General features: G+C 33.6%; 1 protein-coding gene across 1 annotated transcript in view; it reads left to right on the top strand.

Annotated features, from left to right (window-relative positions):
* RASSF9 (Ras association domain family member 9) overlaps positions 1-22,773 on the top strand; it is a 28,773-nt gene extending 6,000 nt beyond the window's left edge. The window contains exon 2 of the mRNA XM_054579838.1: positions 21,513-22,773. Within this exon, the coding sequence (XP_054435813.1) occupies positions 21,513-22,773 (1,261 nt within the window). The remainder of the gene's footprint in view (positions 1-21,512) is intronic.
* Positions 22,774-24,417: the final 1,644 nt, after the last annotated feature.

Here is a 24,417-nt window from a genome sequence, read left to right as displayed (position 1 = left end):
GGATTTATGTTCTTTGTATAGGATAGTTACAGTTATGAGACAAGGGGAAAATGTTAGAAATAGGCAGAAAAATATCTTGGTTAAGAATTACAGCTTTTCGTTCACATAGCCCTTAGGTCACCTCTCAGATGTGCCATTACTAATTGTATGCCCTATGGCAAATACTTAATCTTTCTGATACAAAAGCAACAACAATAACATGCAAAGTTGAATCCCAGTTTGATAATTAGAGGTGCTCTTGAAGTAAAAGAATACACAATTATGAATAAAAATATCGCTAAGGTCATTCTGGGGTCTTGGAAGATGGCTGTGCAAATAAGGTAGCCTTTATGCTTAAGTTCCATTAGCTTCAGGGTGAATGCATCTCTGCTAATACTTTTTATAACACTATGTGCCAAGCCTGCTTTAAGTAATTTATGTAATACTTAAATAATGCTGTGAAGAAGGTACTATGATTGTGCCTATTTTACATTTGAGGCAGTTAAGACACAGAGGAGTGGCAGAAACAAAATTTAAACCTATACTTTTAACTAAATCATATAGACAATGCAGTGCTAGGACATAATGAAATCTCAAAATATTTACTCTTTCTTTAACCCTGTTGAATTAAAAATGCTATGAAGGGTATCTAAGTTTTTAATACTTAAATGTGATGTGATATTTTGGGTTTTGAAACCTCAACCTTGACTCACTAAAACTTCCATATTACTACTGATCTCTTTTCCTCCCTGTATATAAAGAAGTAGATTATAAATTAATGAATAAAATTAGAAATGAGTCTATAAATCATTGTATAAATATACAAACTGTCTTTGGATCTTGATGAAATATATGAATTCTGAAGTCTTTTAGATTTGTCTATTGCTTACACGTTTTTTGAGCCAAACTGTGAGACCATTAATAATTTTGCAATGCATAGCATAGCATAGCATAGCATAGTTTAAGGGATATTTCCTTATGCATATTTATGGAGTTTTGATAAAAAGAAGAGATACATAATTTAAATATTTTAAGCTTATCTTTAATAAAATGAGAGATTGAATATTTAAGGTCTCTTTCATGTCTAAGCTTCTATAATTCTAAAATACCTTCTGCAGATTAGAGTTGTTCTGTCCTTGTTTACCTTTTCAAGATAACTTTAGAAAATGGGGTTACAAGGAGAATTTTAGTGTGTGGTTGATTTCGTTTTCCCTAAAACATAATGTAGTGTCACATATCTTCTACCATGAAAGGTAGCATTATGGTAAAAGTCAGTGTGTGTATTTCTACTGATAATTAGATATGATTAGTTTATAAATTATAATGCCTAAGAGTTATTAAGTGTTTAGTATCTGCTATGCAAATATGTGAATTTTATGAGTAGTTGTCTTCTTTCTTCAGGAATGGTAAACTCTGGATTTGGTATTGCACCAGACATGCAAAGACACAAATCCATTCCTAAGAGGTTAAACTCCTAATTGAGAAAAAAGCATTATAGTTAAATATTTCATGCATGAACTTATTTTTAAATCATTCTTTCATGGGAAACTATCTTTGACAGGGTAGATAAAAGCACATTCTTTATAATACAATTAATAAAAGGAAAGCAAAGTATTTTGGAGTTGAGAAAGACTGTTTTTTTCTGTAGAGTAGGTGCTCCATAAATGTTTTTGATTGATTCTAAGTAGAAGTTTATAAGAGAGAAGTAAATGAAGGTAAGGGAAAATAAAGGGAGCATCATCATAATTAGCACTTATTAAACTCCTACAGTTAGATGACAGGTTTGAACAAGAGAACACAATAAGATATATAAAAAGATGTAGGATGGGCTTGAATCACACAAAGCTAACCCTGACTCAGATAGGATAATCAAAAGAGAAGAATTTGGAAGCAGTCAGAAATATGGTCTGTTTGGTGACAATTAAAAACCTTGGTTAGGTTGGTGAAAAACAGCATTTTACAACTGATGAAATATACAGAAAAATGTTAAAGATGTGTTTATAACATTATTAGACTTAGTCAATTGTAGTTACCTGCTATTCATTCTAATATCATATTAAATTGGTCAGATTATCAGTTCACCAGATTGAATTATTCTACTATTTTGTGCACTTTTAGAATTTTAATCCCATTAATGCAGATAGTAGTCTAATGTCAGCAAATTTTCATGCTCGTTAATTATGTTGTATAATTGATAGGAGTTTTATGTCTAAGGCTTACTGTATACTGCAGACTGTATGCTTGTTCTCAACCAATGTCTAAGATATTTATAGTCTCCTCAGATACCTTTAGTTACTCTAATGCTCCTCATTTACTCTGACTTTTTTCGGTCCTTCCGGAATTCCCTGCAGAATGGTTAACTGAGGGTACTTACAATCTAGTAGCAGGGCATTCATTTGGGGAAACCACACTCTTTCATAGTAGGGTCTGAAGATACCTATTTTTAGCTCTGCACATATGACCTTAATTTTGCCTGCAAGCTCTGAAAGATGCTATTAAAAAGCAAGGCTGCTCCTATTGGGCAGACATAAAATAACTATAATCTCATATGAAGAAAAGTTTTACACAATTAGACAAAGCATTTATGAAGCGATAGGTAGCCTTTGGGATTCTGTCTTTTCTCATAGTACAGGCAGTCAGGCTCTTTACAGCAGTGGACCGCACAGGGTTAACTTTGGTTTCCTGACTGCCTGCTCATCTGCTCTCTTGCTGAAAGTAAAGAATTTCTCTAGGACTATTAATAATAGGCGTGAGACTTAGGCTATTTTACTTCTAAAAAATGTTGATCATTTTTAGTGGTTCTGCCTTTTTGTTAGGAAAACTTGCTGTAATCACAGTTTAGAGAATAAAGTAAAATGGCAGCTAATGTTATATAATACTTCACAAAGTCAGGTGTTCTGTTGTTCTGCTTTCTTATTTATTTTAGCACCTAAAAACAAAACTTCATGAATTATCTCACACTGTCAGATCTGGCATCTACTTGTGTATATTTGGCATGTTGTCACTCAACATGATGGTTATTCGATGATTCTTAGAAATCCAGAAATATTAAATGAATCCCACATATTGGGGAGGTATTATGTGAAATTAAAGATGAATTACATATGAATCATACTTTTAAAGAACTTGCTGATTAGTAGACATACAGACATACTTAAATAATTATAATATAAGGCAGACATTTTAAAGTACAATAAAATTCATGTGTTCAACAATAAATATGTACCTCCTAATATGTGCCATATGTTATTCTACAGAATGGGGATAACATAATGAGAAAGATAGTCAAGATGTCTCCTCCCATTGAACTTATAGTGCTGTGGTAGAGAGGTAGACAATAAGCAAACAATAGATTAAAACAATTAATTGTTTCAAATACTGTTTGAAACAAGAAATTTCAGATAGCAGTTACTATTTGGAGTCACTATGGAGGCAGATTTTATAGGAATTCAAAATGGAGTTGACAGGGAGCAGTAGAAAGTGTCAGGATGAAAAAAAGAGTCATTGATAACTATGGTTTTGGGCCTGAGTAACAGGGAACATAGTATATCACCACAAAGAAAAAATGGCAAGGGTAATTTGGGGAGGGAAAAACATCAGGGAGAAGAGTGAAAACTTCAAGGTGCCATTTGAATGTTTCCAAATAGTCCACCTCCAAACACCTGGTGTTTGGACATGCTGCACCTGAGATGGGACGGTGAAAGCAGCCTTTCAGCCATCCCACTTGACACCTCTTGATATCCATATGGAGCTGATTAATGTGGAACATACTGCACCTGGAACGGAGCTTTATAAACCAACCTCCCAACTTTCCAGCCCACCACTACTCAAAAAAATAAAAGAAACATTTAAAAACTATGTTAAGCACATAGACTTCAAAGATGAAAGACTCAGTCCAGGACCTGACTGAACAACTATCAAAAAATAGAGGTAGAAGCTCCCTTACAGAATGTCACTGGGTTCTGAAAAAGCATCAAAAACGGAAATCAGTTTCTATCTGGGGTGGTGGAATTTGGGTTATTAAGAGCAGGTAAGGGAGTTTTCTTAGAGGAAGCAATATTTGATGCAAAGTAAGAGTTAGTCCAATGGAGAAGGAGGAAGAAACGTGTTTCAGGCCAAAGAAACAGGTTGTAGAAAAGCCCAGAGTGAAAACAAAAATATGAAAGATGTAGTTCAATCTAATACATAGGGTGATATATGTGACAATCAGGTTGCCCTCGTACTAGACCTGTCAGAGATCAGCAACAAGTTAGGAATCATTGGGTGAATGTGCATCTTAGACTGCTTGGCGATGAGCTGGAGGAGTCAAATCATGGAGCAGGCAGGAGACAGAGGCTGGGAGCAGGGAGGAAAGGGGGCGAGACGGAGAGGGGAAGGGGTGAAATGCAGAGGAAGAAAGATAAAATGATTAAAATACAGGACTTGGAACCCATTTAAGGACTTTAATCAAGGAAGGTTCTCAACTAGATTGAAGTTTAAAAGGGCAGTCTGGCAATGTTATGGAGCACAAATGTGAGTGTGCAAGTTTATAATGTAATTTGTGATATCTTACTACAATAGTCTATTATAAAACAGAAAGCTGTCTGAATTGTAGTAGTGGTGATAAAAATGAAGATACATATTTGAAATATTTGGAAGGAAGAATAATGGAATGGGATGAGAGAGAGAGAAAAAAGAATCGAGGATGACTTCCAGTTTTCAAGATTAAAAGAAAGGGCGGAGGGATGATGATTATATTCAGTAAGATGGGAAACCAGGAAAGAGAATAGTTTGGGATATGAAAGGATTGGATAACGGGTAGGTTTTGATGGGTCAAATTTGAAGTGCTTGGGCTATACAAATATAAATAATATAAACGTGCAAAAAAGGAAGTTGGGAATAGGGGTCTAGAGTTCAAGAGCAAAATAATTGGATTTGGGAACCATGATCCTACACTTGGTTGATAAAGTTGTGGGCGATATTACAGTCACTCCTAAAATGTGTACAGTGAAACAAGAAATGAGTCATGGAAATCTGGGGAATGCCAATTATACCAGTTATCACTTACTGCATAATAAAATATCCTAATAATCAGTAGCTGAAAACCAACATTTGTTATTTGTAAAGATTCTGTGGGTAAACTGGGGTGGTTCTTCTGCTGGTTTCACCTGGGCGTTCTCGTGAGCAGTGGATTGGCTGAGGACGAGGGTCAGAGAGGACAGCTGAGATGGCTGGGTCTGTCTCTTCTTGTGGTCTTTCATCTCAGGCTTTTTCATCAGACAGTTCAGCTGCAAATAATCTGTGGCCATCCCTGCATGACACCTACATCTGTTGAATGTACAGAGGAAGAAAGACCCATACGGGAACTGGGAAGGAGAAGCTCAGAAGGTAAAGAAGTAGCTTTGGAGAATGAAATCAAGAAGTCAAACAATTGATTGCCGTAGAGATGGGAGAAAGAGGTCACAATGCATAGTGTTACAGGCAGGTCAAGTCAGATCAGTGTTGAAAATGGGAATTGGATTTGGCAGTTAGGAGATCTCTGATAAATCTATGAAGAATTTTGTCTGTTGGGTTGGGTGAGGGTGTTAAGTCATTTTATTATGGTGCATTGTTACTGTGGGTTGCTATTTGCATTTGTGAAAGAAAGATGAGTAAATGTGGTCAAATGCTGGTTGTTACAAAGTGTCAGGGTAGCATGAAAGACCAGAAGAAAATATGGAAGATAAAAAGAAGTTAAAAAGGGATAAATAATAAAGGAAAGTCATTGACAGGTGAAATTCAGTGAATATTAAAGAGTTTAAAATATTGGGAAGGTAAATGGATATAAGATACTTTTCATACAAATAAACAGTGTTTTTCTCTTATCGATGATGGTTTCAAGTATTTCCTTTTTCTTAACAAAATGACAGGACACGCCCTGGGACACTTTTGTTCTTATAAATTAGTAATTTATCATTGCTTTTGGGTAATTTATCTATGACTAATATAAAGAGCTTATAATTTTAGATAAGTTGCCATTTGGAGCTCACCTTTTATGACAGTTGATTACAAAGCATGTTCAGAAAATGAAAATCAGGCACAAAGGAGTTCACTTTGTGCTTTCAGATATCTGACTGGATAATTCAAATTCTTACATATTTCTAGTGCCATTCAAATATGCCAGCATATCTGAGAATACATTTAGAGAGAGAAGATTAAGTTGCTGCAGGCAGAGACAAGTTGAAAATCACCGTCATTAGGAAATATCTTTCACTAAGAAGACAAAACCAATTATGGACTTAGCTGTCAAAAGGAACACAAATACTAATCGTCCACATAACTACAGCTATCGTTAAACTAAATATTCAGCCTAGGTAACTTTCCTTTAATAAATATACTTGTGCTTTGTTGTTTAAAATATTTCTCTACAAAGTACACATCAATAAGGAAATTTTAGGTATTTGCCAGGCACAAGTAACACTGGAAAATAAGCGGTAGAATTTCCAATGAGAGTATATATTTTCTCAGCATTTCATCTGGTAAATACTACAGGTTAAATATTTGCATTTTGATTATAATCAATTTCCGGAATCTGAACTATGAGTTTAGTTTACCTAACCCTCAGTAGTCTCTAATACACATTCTTTACACATTCCGTTCCCTTTTCTCTGTGAATGAGAATTATGTATTATAGCTGCTACTCTATGGTTATGGGATATCTAGGTCTTTTCTTATCCTCCATGACTGGCATATGTTATTACTTCTAGAAAATTCAGATAGCGTTACTAGGGCTTATAATAGTGATTTATACATGTCTTTGCATATACATATATATGTGAAATTTTAATTTTCAAGGTAATTTTAATTCATTTTTGACTGTTGCAATTTTTCATAAAACATTTAATTTTCTGAAGGACTCCAGCTTGAAAACTATTTTAATTGAATGTATTGGGATGACATCGGTTAATAAAATTATATGGGTTTCAGGAGTACAATTCTATAATACATCATCTCTGTGTTGTATTGTGTGTTTACCACTCCAAGTCGTCTCCTTCCATCACCATTTATCCCTTCTTTACCCTCTTCAACCTCACCCCACCCCCTTTCCCTCTGGTAATCACCATACTGTTGGTTGTGCCTAAGTTACTTTTTTTCTTAGTTTAATCCCTTCTCCTTTTTCACCCAGCCCTTCAACCCCCTTCCCCTCTGACAGCTGTCAGTCTGTTCTTTGTTATCTATGAGTCTGTTTCTGATCTGTTTGTTAGTTTATTTTATTCATTGCATTCCACATATAAGTGAGATCATATAGTATTTGTCCTTCTCTGACTTGCTTATTTCTCTTAGCATAATATTCTCCAGGTCCATCCGTAATGTAAAATTTCCTTCTTTTTTACAGCTGAGTAATATCCCATTATATAAATGGGTCACAGCTTTTTTATCAACTCATCTACAATGAAATGTTAATGGTTTGTGTGTAGTGAAAGCTATTAATAGCACTAGCTTTCGTCAAAACAGTGATTCAGATTTTCATAGCACCCTAAGAAAGATGTATTATTAATGGCTCGAGGTTGTGTGATTCTCCCTTCCAGCGATTGCAGCACTGTGGTCCCCAAAATGTCAAAATGTTACTTCAGAGGCCGCTCGCCACACTTTGGGGAAAATAAGCAGAGTAAGCTTGTGGTCCAGAACTTCCTCAGCATTTGACTGCTTCATTAATCTTAATTTGCTTAAACTTTACTGTGTCTGTGTGTGCATGCACGTACATACACACACACACACACTTTAATGAAAGACAATCAAAACTGTCAATTAACATAGTCTTTTCTATTTTATGTATAGTCGGGGGGGGGTGGTGCGGAAACTTCTCCAATCCTCTTGAGGTCCCTGGGTGAGTTTGAAAATTAAATTGACACAAATTAGTAGGAAAAGAGCATACAGGTTTATGGTAAGTTTTACATGCGTGGGAGCCTTTCTAAGGAAATGAGCCAAAAAATGGTTAAACCTGCATATGTTTATCTAGGTTTGATGAAGAGTGGGCAGTTTTGGAGAAGTCCGGTAAGTCAAATAATTTGAGTTAAGTGCAGTAAGCTGGAGGAAACAGCAAGTTCTGTTGGTTGGATTCTTTTGTTCCTTTGTCTTCAGAGATAATGGTGATCCTTTCTCCAGGTATAGGAAGGGCACCTCTCACATAAGAGTGTTCTGACCTGTTTCATGAGAGAGGCGTAGGTGGAAAGTCTGAGTGAACTTCTTGCTGCTTCCATTTTATTAGATTCTATAAACTAAATATATTCAATATACCAAGGTGACATATTTAGGGCTATTGTGTCCTGAATCTCATTAAGCACATTTGTTTTACTCCAGATGCCATCAGTTTCCTACAGTGATCAATTTTTAAGTACAGAAAATAGCCAAAACACTTAAAATAGGTATAAAAGGTCAATGTAACTTTTAAAGGCTGAAAGAATGGGGAACACACCATGCTTTAGACAAAAAATTACATTTGTGAACAATTCTCTAAAACTTAAAAAAGACCTGCAACTCTCTCCTAGGTTGTTATTCAACATCTATTCTTTCAAAACTTTGAATGTTTTATGTAAGAGAATCCACCAGCATCTTTTATTGAATTCTATGTAATCATGCTTTGGTTGCATAAGATAAATATTACTGTGATTTCTTATTAAATAGTGGTAGCTTATGAGAATAATGACATTTCACACAGTAAAGAAAATTGCTGAATTTGTGCATTGCAAATGTTTCTTATAAATCATGAATTTTGATGCCATACCAAGAAAGTCAAATGCATTTTGGAAATGCTATACACTAGGTTCCTTTTCCTTTTCTTGGGGTATTATTGTGTAACATTAGCACATTAAGTGCTCTGAGAATTCCTAAAGTAAAGGAAAATTTATCACTGGTTTTACCCAAGAGTCAGCAAACTTTCTTTTTTCCTGTAAAGGGTCAGATAAGCGTTTCAGGGTTGATTAGCCACAAGCTCTCTCTCTCTCTAAGTTTTGTTATTGTAGCTTGAAAATGGTTGTAGAAAATATGTAAATGATACTATGGCCATGTTTCAATAAAACTTCGTGGACAATGAAATTTGAATCATATAATTTTCATGTTTTATAAAAACATTATTCTTTTGATTTTTAAAAAGTATCAAAAAATCTAAAATCCTCTCTTAGTTCATGAACTATATAAAAAATAGGCAGCAGGCCTGGATATGAGAAAACTTTATGTCCCAGAGACTTTGTTTAAACCAATTTTAAAAATCTTTAAAAAATATCAATTGAATGGGCAATTCAGTATTTTATTCAAGCATCTACTAAGAAACTGCAAGTTAATTTTATAGTTGCTTCTTAAACAGTTAAAATAATTGAGTCTGTGTAATGACAAGCCTTCAGATTTCTAAGAAAATCAATCCCTGAATATTGCATTGATAGATGAACCTGTATGTATTGACAATGTATTGAAGTAGGTGATACATAATGTTTGCTTATATTTTTTCTCATGATGTTATAAAAGCCTGTTCATATATCTGACTCAGATTTGCTTTATGGTTTTCAAAGGGAAAACAATGAAACATGTTGATTATTACATTAGACTTAATAGAGAATCCGTGATTCAATTAAATTCTTATCCAAATTTTTATTATTTTTTTGTATTCTTATTTTTTCCCACCTATTAGCCAAGAGTAGTGAACAAATCCTTAATCTCTTGTTCCTCAGTTTCCTAATCTGTAAAATGGATTTGCTAGTAGGGCCTACCTGATAATGTTGTGATGAAAATTAAATGAGTTAATATATATAAAACAATGCCTGGTACATTCTAAGCTTTTGATAAATGTTTGTTATCCAATGTATTCTTTCACATAAACCCTTCTGTTCTTCTCCCTAGTCACTTTATTATTTTTTATGTACCTGTTCCTTAATTGCCAGGCCCACACATTATCATGTTAAGTTACAATTTCAAAGGGTCTTCTTACTGACAAGATCCAAATCAGCAAGCACCCTGTCCCAAATTAAATTTCTTGAGGCTCTTTAACTTTGAGGTTCTACAGAGCATTACGTGACTTGAGGATGAATTGAATACTTCGAGGTCAACTGTGTCTTTTATTATTTATTAAATATTACTTAACTTTTATTGTCATTCTTTTTTATTTTTTGAAATTTTGTAGCACATTTGTACAGAGTATATCATTATTTTCAATAATGTTTAGCACGGTCTTGAATTTTTAAACTCTCTCTCACTAGACATCTATTTTCTCCCTCCTAGCTGTATGACAAATTCTTGAACAAATTCTTCTAAGGATCAGCTTATCTTCTATATCATTTTTATCCTCAGCATTTATTCAGACTTGCTAAAACTATGGTTCCATTGACAAATGAAGCAATCTGTAAACATTTCTAAACCATGATTCAAAATGGACAGTTTATTGGGAGGATAAATAACTAAGAGTGGATTCAATTGATTTACCTAGAACTTTTTTGTTTCTAATTTTATGTTTAAGCTTTTATCCTTACCAATTTTGTCTCTAAATTTCTGTTTGTGTTTAGATCATTACTTTTTTCTTATTACAAAGCCACCCAATCATATTACACAAAATATAACTTTTTCTTACATAACAATGGTGAAGTTAAGTAATTTATTAGCTAAACTAATTGTAATTGTACTTTGATAATTTTGATTATTGGGAAAAGATGCTATTAAATTTTGAAGCATGATCTTTTAGTTTGAAAATAGCTAAGACATAAAATTTAAACCTTTAGCATCCAAACTGATTATTTATGTCATCCTCAGCATTTTAAACCTCAAAATTGGTATAGTGGGTTTGTAAACTCAAATACTGGTTTATAACCTTTGGTATGGAACTTGATTTAATACATTTGCTCTTTATTCTTGCTGATCTTTATTCTTCAATAATGATATGCTTTTATTTAAAGCAAAGTGAATTTCTACAAGGTACTGTGAGAGTTGAGTCTGAAATAAATATATTGAAATAAAATGCCTTTTCTTATTGCTCCCAGTCCAAATCATCACTTCTAAACCTTGCATTGTTGAGTTATTCTATCCCCAAGTGTTATTTTTGACATGTTTTTAACATGCTTGGCAGATAGTGAGCTAAATGTTGAGGTGTTAAATACACTGGAACTTACTTCCTGTGAGACTTCATAATTTATTTACCTAAAATGTTTTGAGAAAGGACTGCCCAAGAAAGGTTTTCATAACTTCTCAGTCATCCATCTTTTCCATATAAAATCTATTTTGAGGGATTAAAGTCTGTTTCCTGCTGGATCAGGATCTCTGCAGGAACAATGTTTTTCCCTGTATTGTTGTTTTTTATTACATTTATGAAAATACAGAACACATAGACAAATATATGTTGTATTAATTATGGCTGTGGTCTTGCTATGGCTTTGAATTGCATAGTAATAATAGGATAAACATATATTTTGAGGAATATAAACATGCTTTGAGGTTAAAGCAAAAGTTTGAATGGCATTAACTGTATTATGTGTTAAGAAAATAATAGGAACACAATTCTCATGTCCCTGTGGAATGAGAAGTTTGTAAAGCTTTTACTTATTTTTCACCTGCATGGGAAAAAATATCTGACAATATCTTAGTTGGTCAAAAGACTGATAAATATAAAGTATTAGTAGCCTTTGCTTTGTAGTCAGCAATCTGAAAGTAGAAGTAGCCAGATTTTTCAAAATATATATTCGCCATGCCAAGTCATTTGAGTAAGGGTGACTTCAGGACAGCATTACAGTGCAAATTGTCTTCAGAGTAACCAAAACAAGATAATGTTATGTTCAGTGTCATTGTATTGCTAAGTTATTTTTAAAGGCTGTTTCTGTCTTATCTAGGCATAGCTTATATGCCTACAACGCTCCCAACCTTTACTAGGTGATAGCACAGTTTGTTTTTTTTCTCTCATTTCCCAGTTGTCTCTGGGAACTTCCCTTTCATGCTGTAGAGTCTGCAGCTATTATCTTGGCTTCCTCTGCACCCAAACTCTGGGGGTCTAGAAACCTCCGTTTCTGATCTGGTCCTTGTCCCCTCTGTTCAGGGCACAGTAGACTGTGAAGAAGGAGGACAGAGCGAGGATGAAAGCCTTCTCTGCCCAGCGCCAAGCCGGCGGACGCCTGGCAGTGCGCTGGCGTCCCTGACCATAACCATCATGTCATGCTTTCTGCATACACATTTTTTTACCCCGCAGTTCACTCCCCACTCTTGGCAGCCAGATGTTCAAATACGGTTACTTAGTGAAGAAGGCAGATTTACTAGTGCGTGAATGTAACGTTTTTTCCTGAACTAAAATGAATCTTATTCTGAACTGAGTTTGTTTCTATAGCAACTAAATGCAAATAGCAGTATTTCTCAGGAATAGCTCTGGGATCAACAGAGGGAACTCTGGTTGTGCAGGATTAATAACAACAGACATAAAGATTGGTTATGGGTGAAAGGGGAAAAAAATTTCCATGTGTGTTCCATTAAGTAGAATGCCAACTTTCATTATTTATTTTAGGCTACTTGAGTTTGGAAATGTCTCTCTTGCCTGTAAATTTTGCTTTCATATATTTTACTATTAGTTTCTCCAAAAGGTGTAAGAAAAAAAGGGTAAAGGTGAAGCTACAACACAAGTATATTTTGTTGTAAATCTGGAAGAGGATTGCTCAACAGCATGACTATTGACATTTTAGGCTGGATAATTCTTTGCTAGGAGGATGCTGTTCTGTGCGTGGCAGGATATTTGTTTCTGGACACAACTCGCTAGATGCTAGCAGCACCCCTGGACTCTAATGTGAGAAACAAAAAGGTGTCCACACATTATAAAATGTCTCTTAAGGAAAACATCATCCCTTGTAGAGAATCATTGATTTAGAAGGAGAGAATCTTCAGTTTAAAGAATAAGTAATGGTAATTTAAAGGAAACAAATGTTTGAGTGGTGGGCCAGGACTTCGATACCCGCCCCCCACCAAGCTTCATAGTTCTTTACCCTTCAATCTAATCCATCTCCCATTAAGTCTTCAGGCACAGGTGCCACCAATAACTTGGAACTGAAAAGTTCTAACTTTTTTGATTTCCAGGCATAGAATGAGGTTCTACAGAGAGTTAAGCAATAAAATGACTTTACTTCAATTCACTTCTATATATGGCAGCTAGATTGTGTCAGAATCATACTCTTCAGGGTGGTCTAAGAAAGCACTGCATCGTAAACTCTATGGAAAAGTGCATTCTATGGTCAAAACATTTTCTATACATATCTATAAATTGCATTATAAAACATGGGTCCTAAAGATAAAAATGCACTTAGAGGTCCAAATATTTTTCATAAATATCTATAGCTTGCATTCTGGTATTCATATACTGGCATTTTTTATAAGGTAATTATTCTTAATTAGTAATTTACCATTTTAATGATTCCTATTGTTTTAAAAGTAGAGTATAATATGAAATACTTGTCCTGATAACTTTATATATCGAATTTCAATTAAACTTTAATGTCTACTATATGTGTATATATATGAAGAAATGATGCCCTTTGATTTATTCACCTGTGTCCCAAGTGCAATTCCTTTCCCTCTTGACAATTGAATAAACGTGGTCAAATATTATCCATCTATCTTTGTCATTACACGATATCCTTTCCCTGTAAATATGCATTTTATGGGATCTTCAACTTGGCATTGAAATGTCATATTCACTATTTTAACTAAAATTTTAAGATATAAATAGCTGACTTATTCCCTAATGCTGTGTGTATAATGGTTACTCAGTGGAAGTTTGTTGAAGTAATATTTATGAACGTTGCATTTGTATTTATAAGCCAAATCATCTTAATTCTATGTAATTTTTTATAGGCATTAAAATTATTTATCATTGGGGAGATATTTTTAAGTTTCTGGCTGACAGTACAGCTAATGCAAAAGTCTCATGTTAATTTTCACTTTTAGTTCAGACTGAATGTGGAAAAGTACCTGTCAGTGAGGATAACACATGTTGTTAAAGTGTTTTATTTAGCATATACATATTATTAATTTTTTGATAAGTATATATAAGCAAAACTCTATATAGGCAAAAGTGAATAATGAAAGAATTATAGAAGAATAATCATTCATACACACACATACACCTTTTTTGGAGTAATACGCTTCATTAGCACAATCTTAATATGAGAGTTATAAATCAGAGTAAGATTAAAAGCATTTTTGGCTCCTCTGTGATCCAAAGATTACATTAATGATGTTTTTAAAATGTTTCATATTAGCTCAACAGTTATGTTAATATTATAAATGTACATGCAAAAATATTGACTAGTTGAAACAGGTGAAAAAATATTGTGGGATAGGTTGGAAAGTATTTGTAGAATAATATTGTTAAGTACTGTAGAAAGTTCAATAAAGTTACTGAATAACAGTAGTAAAACACTACACCCTATCCTGCATTAAATAAAAACAAAATCTATTTTATTATTACTGTTAATAACCCATATTTAGCTAGGTTGCTTATGCATTTATTAGAGAGAAAGAGAGAGAGAAACATCAATTTGTTTTTCCACACATTGATTCATTGATTGCTTATGACTGGACATCCAACCCCCAACCTTGGCATATTGGGACAACACTCTAACTCACCTACCCAGCCAGGGACCAGGTTGCTTTTTATAATTTTCAAAGTATAATTTACTTTTTCTCATATTTGACATTTGCAGAAACCTTGTGAAAAATGTGAGTCAGATATGTCCATTGCGGTAGTACAGTGAAGGGTACAGAGGATTAGAAAAAAATGACCAGTCACAATTCAAAATGAATATTAGTGATAGTTAATATGATATAAATTTAAAATTTCAGTCCATTTTTCTCACTACACTCTTGCAGATCTTCACAAGTGAACCTTATTAATGTTTTAAAGGAAAAAAAGAATGAAAACATTTAATAAAATGGATACTGTAGCATTATGAATATTTTTTTAAAAATTTTTTCTGTATATATAAATAATATTTAAATATTTTGTGATTATAAACTTTTTAAAATAAACAAGTGTGCTAAGCAACAAAATAATATTTTCATGAGAACCTTAGAATATATTCAATATTATCAAATTTAATAAAGTATTAAATATATAATTTTAAATAGTATGTTCATGAGAAATGTCATAAATATATGCTGCACTATTATAGATATAGTATAATATATACTTAGAGTGTATAGCTAAGTCTGTTGAATAATGTTTCAAATTTCTTTTAATACAGTTCCTAATGAGTCAAATATAGTAAAAAAAAAAGGTTGTCTAAAACATTTAGGTATTGATGGGAGTCATATTTTACCTTTTAAGAGCATTTTTTCTTTTCTTATGAACCATTCTTGAAATGGACAAACTAGTTCAAATCAAGTCAAAGCACAATAATAACTTATTCATCTTTTTAACGCATATTTCATTGTAAGATTTATTTTGTTTTAATCAGAAGCAAAATTTGAGTTCTTTATACATTTTGAAGATCAAACCATTGTCCGAAGTATCATTGGCAAATATATTTTACCATACAGTAGGTGTCCTTTTCAGGACCCATGGACAAAGACAATGGGGGTTGGGGAAGATCAAATGTGGGACGTGGAGGTGGGTAAGGTGGAGGAGAGGAATGGGAGGAAAATGGGGACAACTCTTGTTGTAATTGAACAACAATAAAAAAAAGCAAAATTTGAGTTACCCTACGTATGTAAGGCATTTTAAAGTGTTTTTAATTATTCCTTGTTTTGTCTTCCTAAAGTGAATACCTTAAATAACCTCATTACTATATGTTTGTGATGTAGATAACAGATTCAAATATTCCTGACCATATAATTTATTTAAGGAATTTCATGGATAATAAGATATTAGGAATGCTAGTACCATACTTTGAAGCCATAATCTGACTAAATTCTGGTTTACATATCTACTTGCAAATTGTAAGAGTGGACATTTATCAAATTAACCTGATTCCAAATTTAAATTGTTGTGACTTAAATGTGAGTACATTAGTTACTTTATTCCTGTTAATGTACATTTTTAGTACTTTTACTCTATAATGTAATACATAATTTATAAATCTTACAGCACAAGGAATTCCTTTTTGAGAGCCAGTTAAATTATAATTAATGTAATTTATATTATATTATATAATATATATAATTATATATAATATATATGGTGTGTGTGTATATATATATATATATATATACCATAGCTGAATTATATATATATAATATATGGTGTGTGTGTATATATATATAAAATATATGGTGTATATATATACACCATAGCTGAAAATATGGTGTGTATATATATATACACACACCATAGCTGAAAATAGCTCTGGTATTCTTATATCCCATTATGAAGTCCTCTTACTGGTTACCCATTCCCTGAGTATCTAGAGAGAAAACTCCTACAACCACCACCCATGTTAAAGTTTACCATCTGCTGCCATTTAAGGAGTCCCTACTCCCTTCATATTATGGAGTCAGATGTATGGGACTCCCTCAGTACAGATGCCCAAAATGAAAGTTGAGGGAGGCAAATTTATACCTTACTTTTTAAAAGCATTCAACCAGGAGTTTGATTGATTGATTGATTGATTAAACCAGGTGGAACATTAATTTTATAAGGGGAGATGAATTGAGTTTTAAGCATTTAATTTTGAAATCACTTTTGAAAAAAAGAAACAGTTCATAAATTGGGAACTCTTTGTAAGTGGATCGTCATAATGGCCATTGCAACTTATTTTTAAGTATGTGTCTTAAAAATAAAACTAAATAACTCTAATCCCAGAGTTGGAAGGAACAGAAGGAACATTTCTACTTTCTGTCTTTATGACTTTGAACATGTTACTTACCCACTTTTTGTCTCAGTTCCCTAATCTGTAAAATGGAGATGATATTAATAACTACCACACACGAGTCCTTAAAGTCAAAGGATCCTGCAAACCAAGAAACATCTAAAATAAAAAGTAACTTTGTTGAATTAGAAATAGTAAATGTTAACAAATATTTTCAATATATGTACAGCAAAATAATTGCACTGTTAAGCAACATTGAGTGAGCAAAGGCAGAGTATAAATGGAACTAAAACACTGGGATAAAGTTAAAAATAGAACTGAATTACTGAGATATGACTTTTCAGTTTTTACATGGTTATAATATATTCTTTGGGAAATTTAAGACACAGTAAAATTTGTATTACTTTTACCAGTAAACATACACAAAAACAAAGCAAAGCAAAAACAACACCCTTAGGCATGAACTGTAAATATTTGTTTTTATTTTCTTGCATTAGAATTGGGGATTATATGTTTCAACTATTAGATTTGAATCATTAGATAAGAACTGCTTGTTGCATTATATTGCATGACAAACCAATTCATCTAGCTAAATTTGTATTTTTATCCTGTGTTGTGTATGTGTTTGTTGGTGTCACTACTTATAGTAGATAGTAAATTTCCAATGGTTAGGAAGGAAACATTTTTTTAGTTTCAGTTCTAGTGTTAAATCATTTATTTATATCAAATGACAAGATTTGCATGGGTCTGTAAACAAATGAAAACAATTACTTCAAAAAATAGTGATTAAGATTACTAAACTGGTTTAATTTTGATGAATACTTTACATCTCTTCTGTATTTTTTATTTGAATATTCTTCTTTTATGATATGATGCTGAGAGCCTAGCTTCTGGGAACCACTAATGGAATAAAAGCACTAGAATAGAAGTGTACCCTGTTCAATTCTAGGACTCTTTCCCACAATAGGCCAGGGACAATCTCATAAATTGTACATGTCTTTATACCATCCACATTTCTGCGACAGTGCCAGACAGACAGGAAGTACTGAGCAAATATGTGTTGAATAAATAGAAACTCAGTCAGAGGTCTGGTTAGCGTCGCTCATTGAACTGAGTGCTGGCCTACAAACCAAAGGGTTGACGGTTCAATTTCCAGTCAGGGCACATGCCTGGGTTGCACGCTCCTCAGTAGGTTGCACACAAGAGGCAACCACACATTGATGTTTCTTTCCCTCTCTTTCTTGCTCCCTTCCCCTGTAAAAATAAATAAATAAGAAACTGAGAGCCATATAATAAAATATAGTTTTTAAATTCCTAAGCCTGCTACAAGGCAGAATTTAAAAATGATGATGCTTATACTAGGTATGAAAGATTTATTGCCTACCAATCAACAGTCATTACTTTCAAACATGATCAGTCCGGTGGCATAAACTATTCAAGAAAAAAAAAGGCTTGGATGTGGAGCCCACTTTCTAGTTTGGATTTTTAGTGATATAATAGTGTTACATTGTCCACAGAGGCTGCAAATTAGTGTTACATTGTCCACATAGGGGAAAGTCATAATATACAAGAACTGTAGCCTTCCAAAACAAGAATTCCAACTGGAGCAGGTATCATGAAAGTACTGGAGAGTTATCATATACATGATTATTATTATTCTACCGTACTAAAAAATGTAGGGTTGAATAGAATATAAGTCATGTATCATCCCTAGCTACAGACCCAGAACTGAAGTTTCCCAGTCAGAAAGTGGAACAGGACATAAGGGCTGCTCTAAGGAGACAATAATAAAGGCTTTTCTGTAAGAGTTTTGTCGGCTATAGGCGGCACCCAGGCCAGTGAGAAATCCCTTTTACTACATCAGAGTGGGAATAAGATTAATTAGAAAAAGGCACAGAAGATAACACTTTTCCACACTTTTGTCCAAGGCTGGCCATCGGGAAATACCCTTCCTTGACCAGTTGAGCGCTCTAGTGGCGCCACTACGGTTCCATTGCTATCAAAGACTAATTTATGTGATAAAGTTCCTCCTAAATTGTAGTTTATTTTATGATTTCCTTCAACTTAATCTGCACATCTAAATCATCAAACTTGTTAACTTGTTCTCTTTTTTAATAGTGTAATGGTTAGAACTGCACTCTGGAGTCTGCTTTCTGGCTTGGGTTTGAATCCTCACTGTACCACTAACTCCGGGACCGTGAGAGTCACTAAAACCTCCTGTGCTTCAGTTTCTTTATCTGTAAAATAATATCATTACCTACCTCACAGAATTGTGAGGGCTAAATGACTTAATATATGTAAGAGCTTTAAACAGTGCCTGATATAGTAAATGTTTAAAATTGAGTATTATAATCTTTATTGATGCTTATTTTTAATAAGATTTCTTTTAGAGTTTCACTGTAAAAGCTAAAAAAATCCTGTAAGATAAATAAAGATGTCTTTAGTTTTAACATCATAGCTAATGCCATTATCTCATAAGGTTAATAATTATGACAATTACTCTATTTTGTTAATTTTACCATTATTTATAAAAAATTATATAGCAATTAGTTGTAATTTAACATACAGTACATGCACTGAGTATGAGATTTTTTTCAAATTATCGAAATTAGTAAGTAAACTACACAGTGTAAAAAGTTTATGTTGAATATTTTATATACATGATTAAAATATATATCAAGGTAAGGATTAATTTAGAGGTAATTTGTCCTGTATAGTCACAAAACAGACAATAGTTAGTAATAATTACTTGGAGAACATTTGTTTTTGTTTAGAATGTATTCGTGTATTATTTTCCTACTAATTGAAATATGAAAATAATTTTATCTTAAATTCTAACCTTCATTTTGCTGCTTAGAATTATTAAATGATGTGTTGGGTATTATCAGATATCACATTATTCAATGCTGAGTCATTAAATGTAAAATATTTTATAAGAAAACAATCAAAATTCAGAATGACTTTTTGAATAATCATTTATAACATTTTATAAATACAGTTGAGTTTTTTTATTTTATTGGGTACTCTTTAAGAACTACACCTAATTTTCTATGTTATTTGGTGTCACTGATTTGTCCTTTCTTCTTTAGCAGTCACTTTATGATCTCAGGAGAATCAATAACCAAAGTATAATAACCAGTAATTTAAAATAAAGGTAATACTATAGGATTAGTCACTATTGCTACTGAAACATAAATACTATAAGCTAAATTCTAAGTGTTAAATGATCCTAGAAGCCAGAGAAATTTTTTTCAGCATATACTTTGAAGGCACTACATAAGTAAAGTAATAAATGATGTCAACTTTCACAGCAAGCCAGTTACTACTCAAAAGTCTTACCACTCCATAAAACATATGAATTATAATTAATTTCATACCATTTGTTTCTTAACATTCTTTTAAAGAGATATTATGAAAGACATACTTTTATTTACAGCCATATTAGAAATATGATTGTAAATATTTTCCAAAAGGTATAGCCTAGAAATTATGGAACTGTTTTGTTCCTGTGTCTTTTTCTTTCAGAAAACTCTTTTTTCCCTGCATTCCTCTATGTTATAAAGGAAATTACTATCAAGTCACTACTTGATATATATAGTCCCAACTCTAAACACTTCCTAATAAAGCTACTGCTGAAACCCTAGCTGAGGCAGTTCTCTTCTTTTCCTTAGACCTCTTCACTAGGCTTTCAACTAAGCCTTCCTGCCTTTGCTTTTTGCCCTTTTTACAGTCCATTCCAACAACAGAAGCCAGATATACTTACAGCATAAATTAGATCATGTCCTTCTGCTTAAAACTTTCCTATCACTTCTCATTAAAACTGAAACAAAATCAAAGTACTTCATCTTTGCCTGCCAAACTATGCCTTTTTGCTAGACATCATCACCTGTCACTTGACCTCTCTCTCCCACCAGCAACAACCATCAGCTTCACTGTCCTCAGCCTCCAACTACATTCACGTTCTTTCTGTCCCTTGAGCATACTTCATGCCCCTTGCAGTCTGTTTACTCTTTTTGGAATTCTTCCTTTAGGCCTCGGATTGCTTCCTCATTACTTATGATCCTATTCAAAGGTCGCCTTCTTATAGAAATCTCTTTTAACCACTCTAAATATAATAGACTTCTTCCAAGTCATTCTGCGTCCTTTTATTCAATTTAATATTTTTTCTAGCACTTACTACTATTGACACTATATTAACTACACATTTGTGTTTGTGTCCTCATTTTCTTTTTTTTATTGTATCTTTGGCATTGTCAGACATGCTGGGCACATTATTGACATGCAATAAACATTTGTTGAATGAAAGAATAACAATTTTCAAAATTGGACTATTTTCAATTCTATGACACCAATATGATTTCATCAGTCCTACCTATGTGTCCGTAGTCTTTCTCTAGTCCTAAGGCTCCAGCAAAAATAGCCTCATTCTATCTCCACTGATTCATCTACACTTTGATAATTGTCTTAATTCTAGCAGTTTTGATTTAATTACATTGTGGTTGACTTCTAAGGATGATTGAAAATAGCCTCAGTTGTCTTTGATGAGAATTTTCTCTTTCCAGGGCCCACTGGAAATTTAAAATAAAATTAAGATATTTTCCGCGGTTTTAAGATTTTTTTCTTGTTATAAAACTTCTGATTATATGTAGTCTCCACCTCAAAATGTGTCTCTGTTTAAGGGTATTAAAGTTAAACCACCTTTCCAAGTTTACACAGGCGATGACAGGAATATAATGTGCTTTGTTTTTCTTTCAGATCTCCAACTAAAGACATGGATTCAGAAGAGAAGGAAATTGTGGTCTGGGTTTGCCAAGAAGAGAAGATTGTCTGTGGTTTAACTAAACGCACTACCTCGGCTGATGTCATTCAGGCCTTGCTTGAGGAGCATGAGACCACATATGGAGAGAAACGATTTCTCCTGGGGAAGCCCAGTGATTACTGCATCATAGAAAAGTGGAGAGGCTCAGAACGGGTTCTTCCTCCACTAACTAGAATCCTGAAGCTTTGGAAAGCATGGGGAGATGAGCAGCCCAATATGCAATTTGTTTTGGTTAAAGCAGATGCATTTCTACCAGTTCCCTTGTGGCGGACAGCTGAAACCAAATTAGTGCAAAACACAGAAAAACCATGGGAGCTCAGTCCAGTAAATTACATGAAGACATTACCACCAGATAAGCAAAAAAGAATAGTCAGAAAAACTTTCCGGAAACTGGCTAAAATTAAGCAGGACACAGTTTCCCATGATCGAGATACTATGGAGACCTTAGTTCATCTGATTATTTCGCAGGACCATACTATTCATCAGCAAGTCAAGAGAATGAAAGAGCTGGATCTGGAAATTGAGAAGTGTGAAGCTAAGTTCCACCTTGATCGGGTAGAAAATGATGGAGAAAATTATGTCCAGGATGCTTATTTAATGCCCAGTTTTAGTGAAATTGAGCAAAATCTAGACATAGAGTATGATGAAAAGCAGATTCTAGAGGACCTGAATAAAAGTGGTAGAGTCCTACAGCTGGAGGAACGACTGACATATTACAGAATGCTCATTGACAAGCTGTCTGCTGAAATAGAAAAAGAGGTAAAAAGTGTTTGCACTGGGATACATGAAGATACAGAAGAGGCAGCTGCAAGTGAACTAGAAAGCCTAAATTTAGAAACTGTTAAGTGTGACTTGGAGAAAAGCATGAAAACTGGTTTGAAAATCCATTCTCACTTGAATGGCATCCAGAAAGAGATTAAATACAGTGACTCATTGCTTCAAATGAAAGCAAAAGAATATGAGCTCCTGGCCAAGGAGTTCAGTTCACTTCATATTAATAACAAAGACGGATGCCAGCTAAAGGAAAACAGAGGGAAGGAGTTTGATGTCCCCAACAGCAGTGGACAGGTTCCTTCTTTTACTCAAAGAGTATTTAACATGTATACAAATGATACTGACTCGGACACTGGCATCAGTTCCAACCACAGTCAGGACTCAGAAACAACCGTAGGGGACGTGTTGCTGTTGTCAACGTAATTTGGATGGCTTCTTTCTGACCTACTTTACTCTGTTCATGCTTGTTTAATTTAATAGGAAACTTTATTTTAAATACTACACTCTGAAAGAAATGTAAATTCTGTTAAAATATTCAGTAGTTAATAAAAACTAGAGAAGCGTGTAAGTTTCTTTTTGAAGATATCCAAGGTGACCTAATTATTACAAGTACAAATGATGAACTGTTTATTAGGAATGTAGCACAAATAGCTTGCAAGTGTATGAGAGAAATAATTTGATGGGGGTTATAAGCTCCCATACCTTTTATGAGAAATGATTTATATAAACTTTAATTCTTAATATTAGACAGCCAATATAATCAAACTACACATGTGATCAGGCAAAATATGCTCTATTTTTTTCAATGCTGTATTATTGAGACTTTTAAATCTGTAGAGTACATAGCAGCTACTCTATTGTAACTATATTAATTCAAATCTTGGTTTGTCTCTTTGGTACTTAAAATGTACATTATCTCTGCCACTTCCTGAACTTCTCTACCTTTCTAGACCTAGACCACAGGAAGTGGGAAGGGCTGCTGGTGGGACATGTACAAAGATCAGCAGGGGCATGGATGAGGAAGGGCTAAGTCCTTCATGCAACAGTAATTTTTCCAAAGAAGGATGAAGTTATCAGGAGACATGCATGTGCTTTCTCTAGCTGACAATGCCGGTATTCAGATCAAACCAGTGGTCTGTGCAGCTTCATTCTTTGAGTGAGATTCAGTGTGGGTTACAGAGAAAATCATCTGGTCATAGTCCTGATTGTTTACTCCCTACAAAAGTTGAAGGGATGCAACTCCGGGTCTTTTGTGTGGGTAAAATAGAGCTTCATAGGCCATTTTGTCTTTGAACATGCAGAGGGGAACTCACAAACTTTTATTCTGCTACACTATTATTCAGATCATTTTACTTTGTCTAAGGTGCAAACAAAAAAAAAGTACAGCTCAACTCTTTACTCCGAAGCATGCTGGTAAATATACAACAAATCGAATGGATTATTTACATCCTTCCTTGACTAACAATCATTATAGTGCGAGACTATGCTTGGTTTTGCCTAGTTTTAAAAGAAATTCCTGTCTTTCTCTCGTTTTTCTCTCACTCCCTTGCTTCTGGTCAGTTACCACATGGTATAATCATAGTGAAACAATTTTATTATATTGCTAAGTGAATATTGCCACAGTTTATTTTTCCTTAAGCTGACACTTCCCTTACATGTCAGTGCACATGTAAGTAGAAATATTATTTTACTTATATATGAATAAGCAATATGTGAATATTGGTTAAGATTCCCAGGATTTTTCATTTCTTCCATTTTAGCTTTATGCTTATTGAATAGTGCATGTTTTAATTCAGTTTTTTAATCTCTTTTTTCACTGTGTTATCACTCAAACTTTTCACCAATCTTTGGGAAAATATTTAGAATTCTACATTTGGGGAGCATATATGTTATCATTTCTTGCACCAAGATATTGCTAAATGCTTTATTTGGAGTTAGCTGGTAGGAAAATTTCATTGCAGAACCAGTATAGTGATAAAGAATAAATAATAATGCTAACATGGATTTGATTCTTTTTAAATAAGAAGATTTATTAGTCATCTAAAAAAGGGTAGTTTGTCTGCCTTA

Source organism: Pteronotus mesoamericanus, unplaced genomic scaffold (assembly GCF_021234165.1).
Source record: "Pteronotus mesoamericanus isolate MK-2021 breed Mesoamerican mustached bat unplaced genomic scaffold, CSHL_Meso_final contig_56, whole genome shotgun sequence".
NCBI lineage: Eukaryota > Metazoa > Chordata > Mammalia > Chiroptera > Mormoopidae > Pteronotus > Pteronotus mesoamericanus.
The sequence above is the reverse complement of the archived record's forward strand: the minus strand, read 5'-3'. Positions and strand labels throughout refer to the sequence as shown.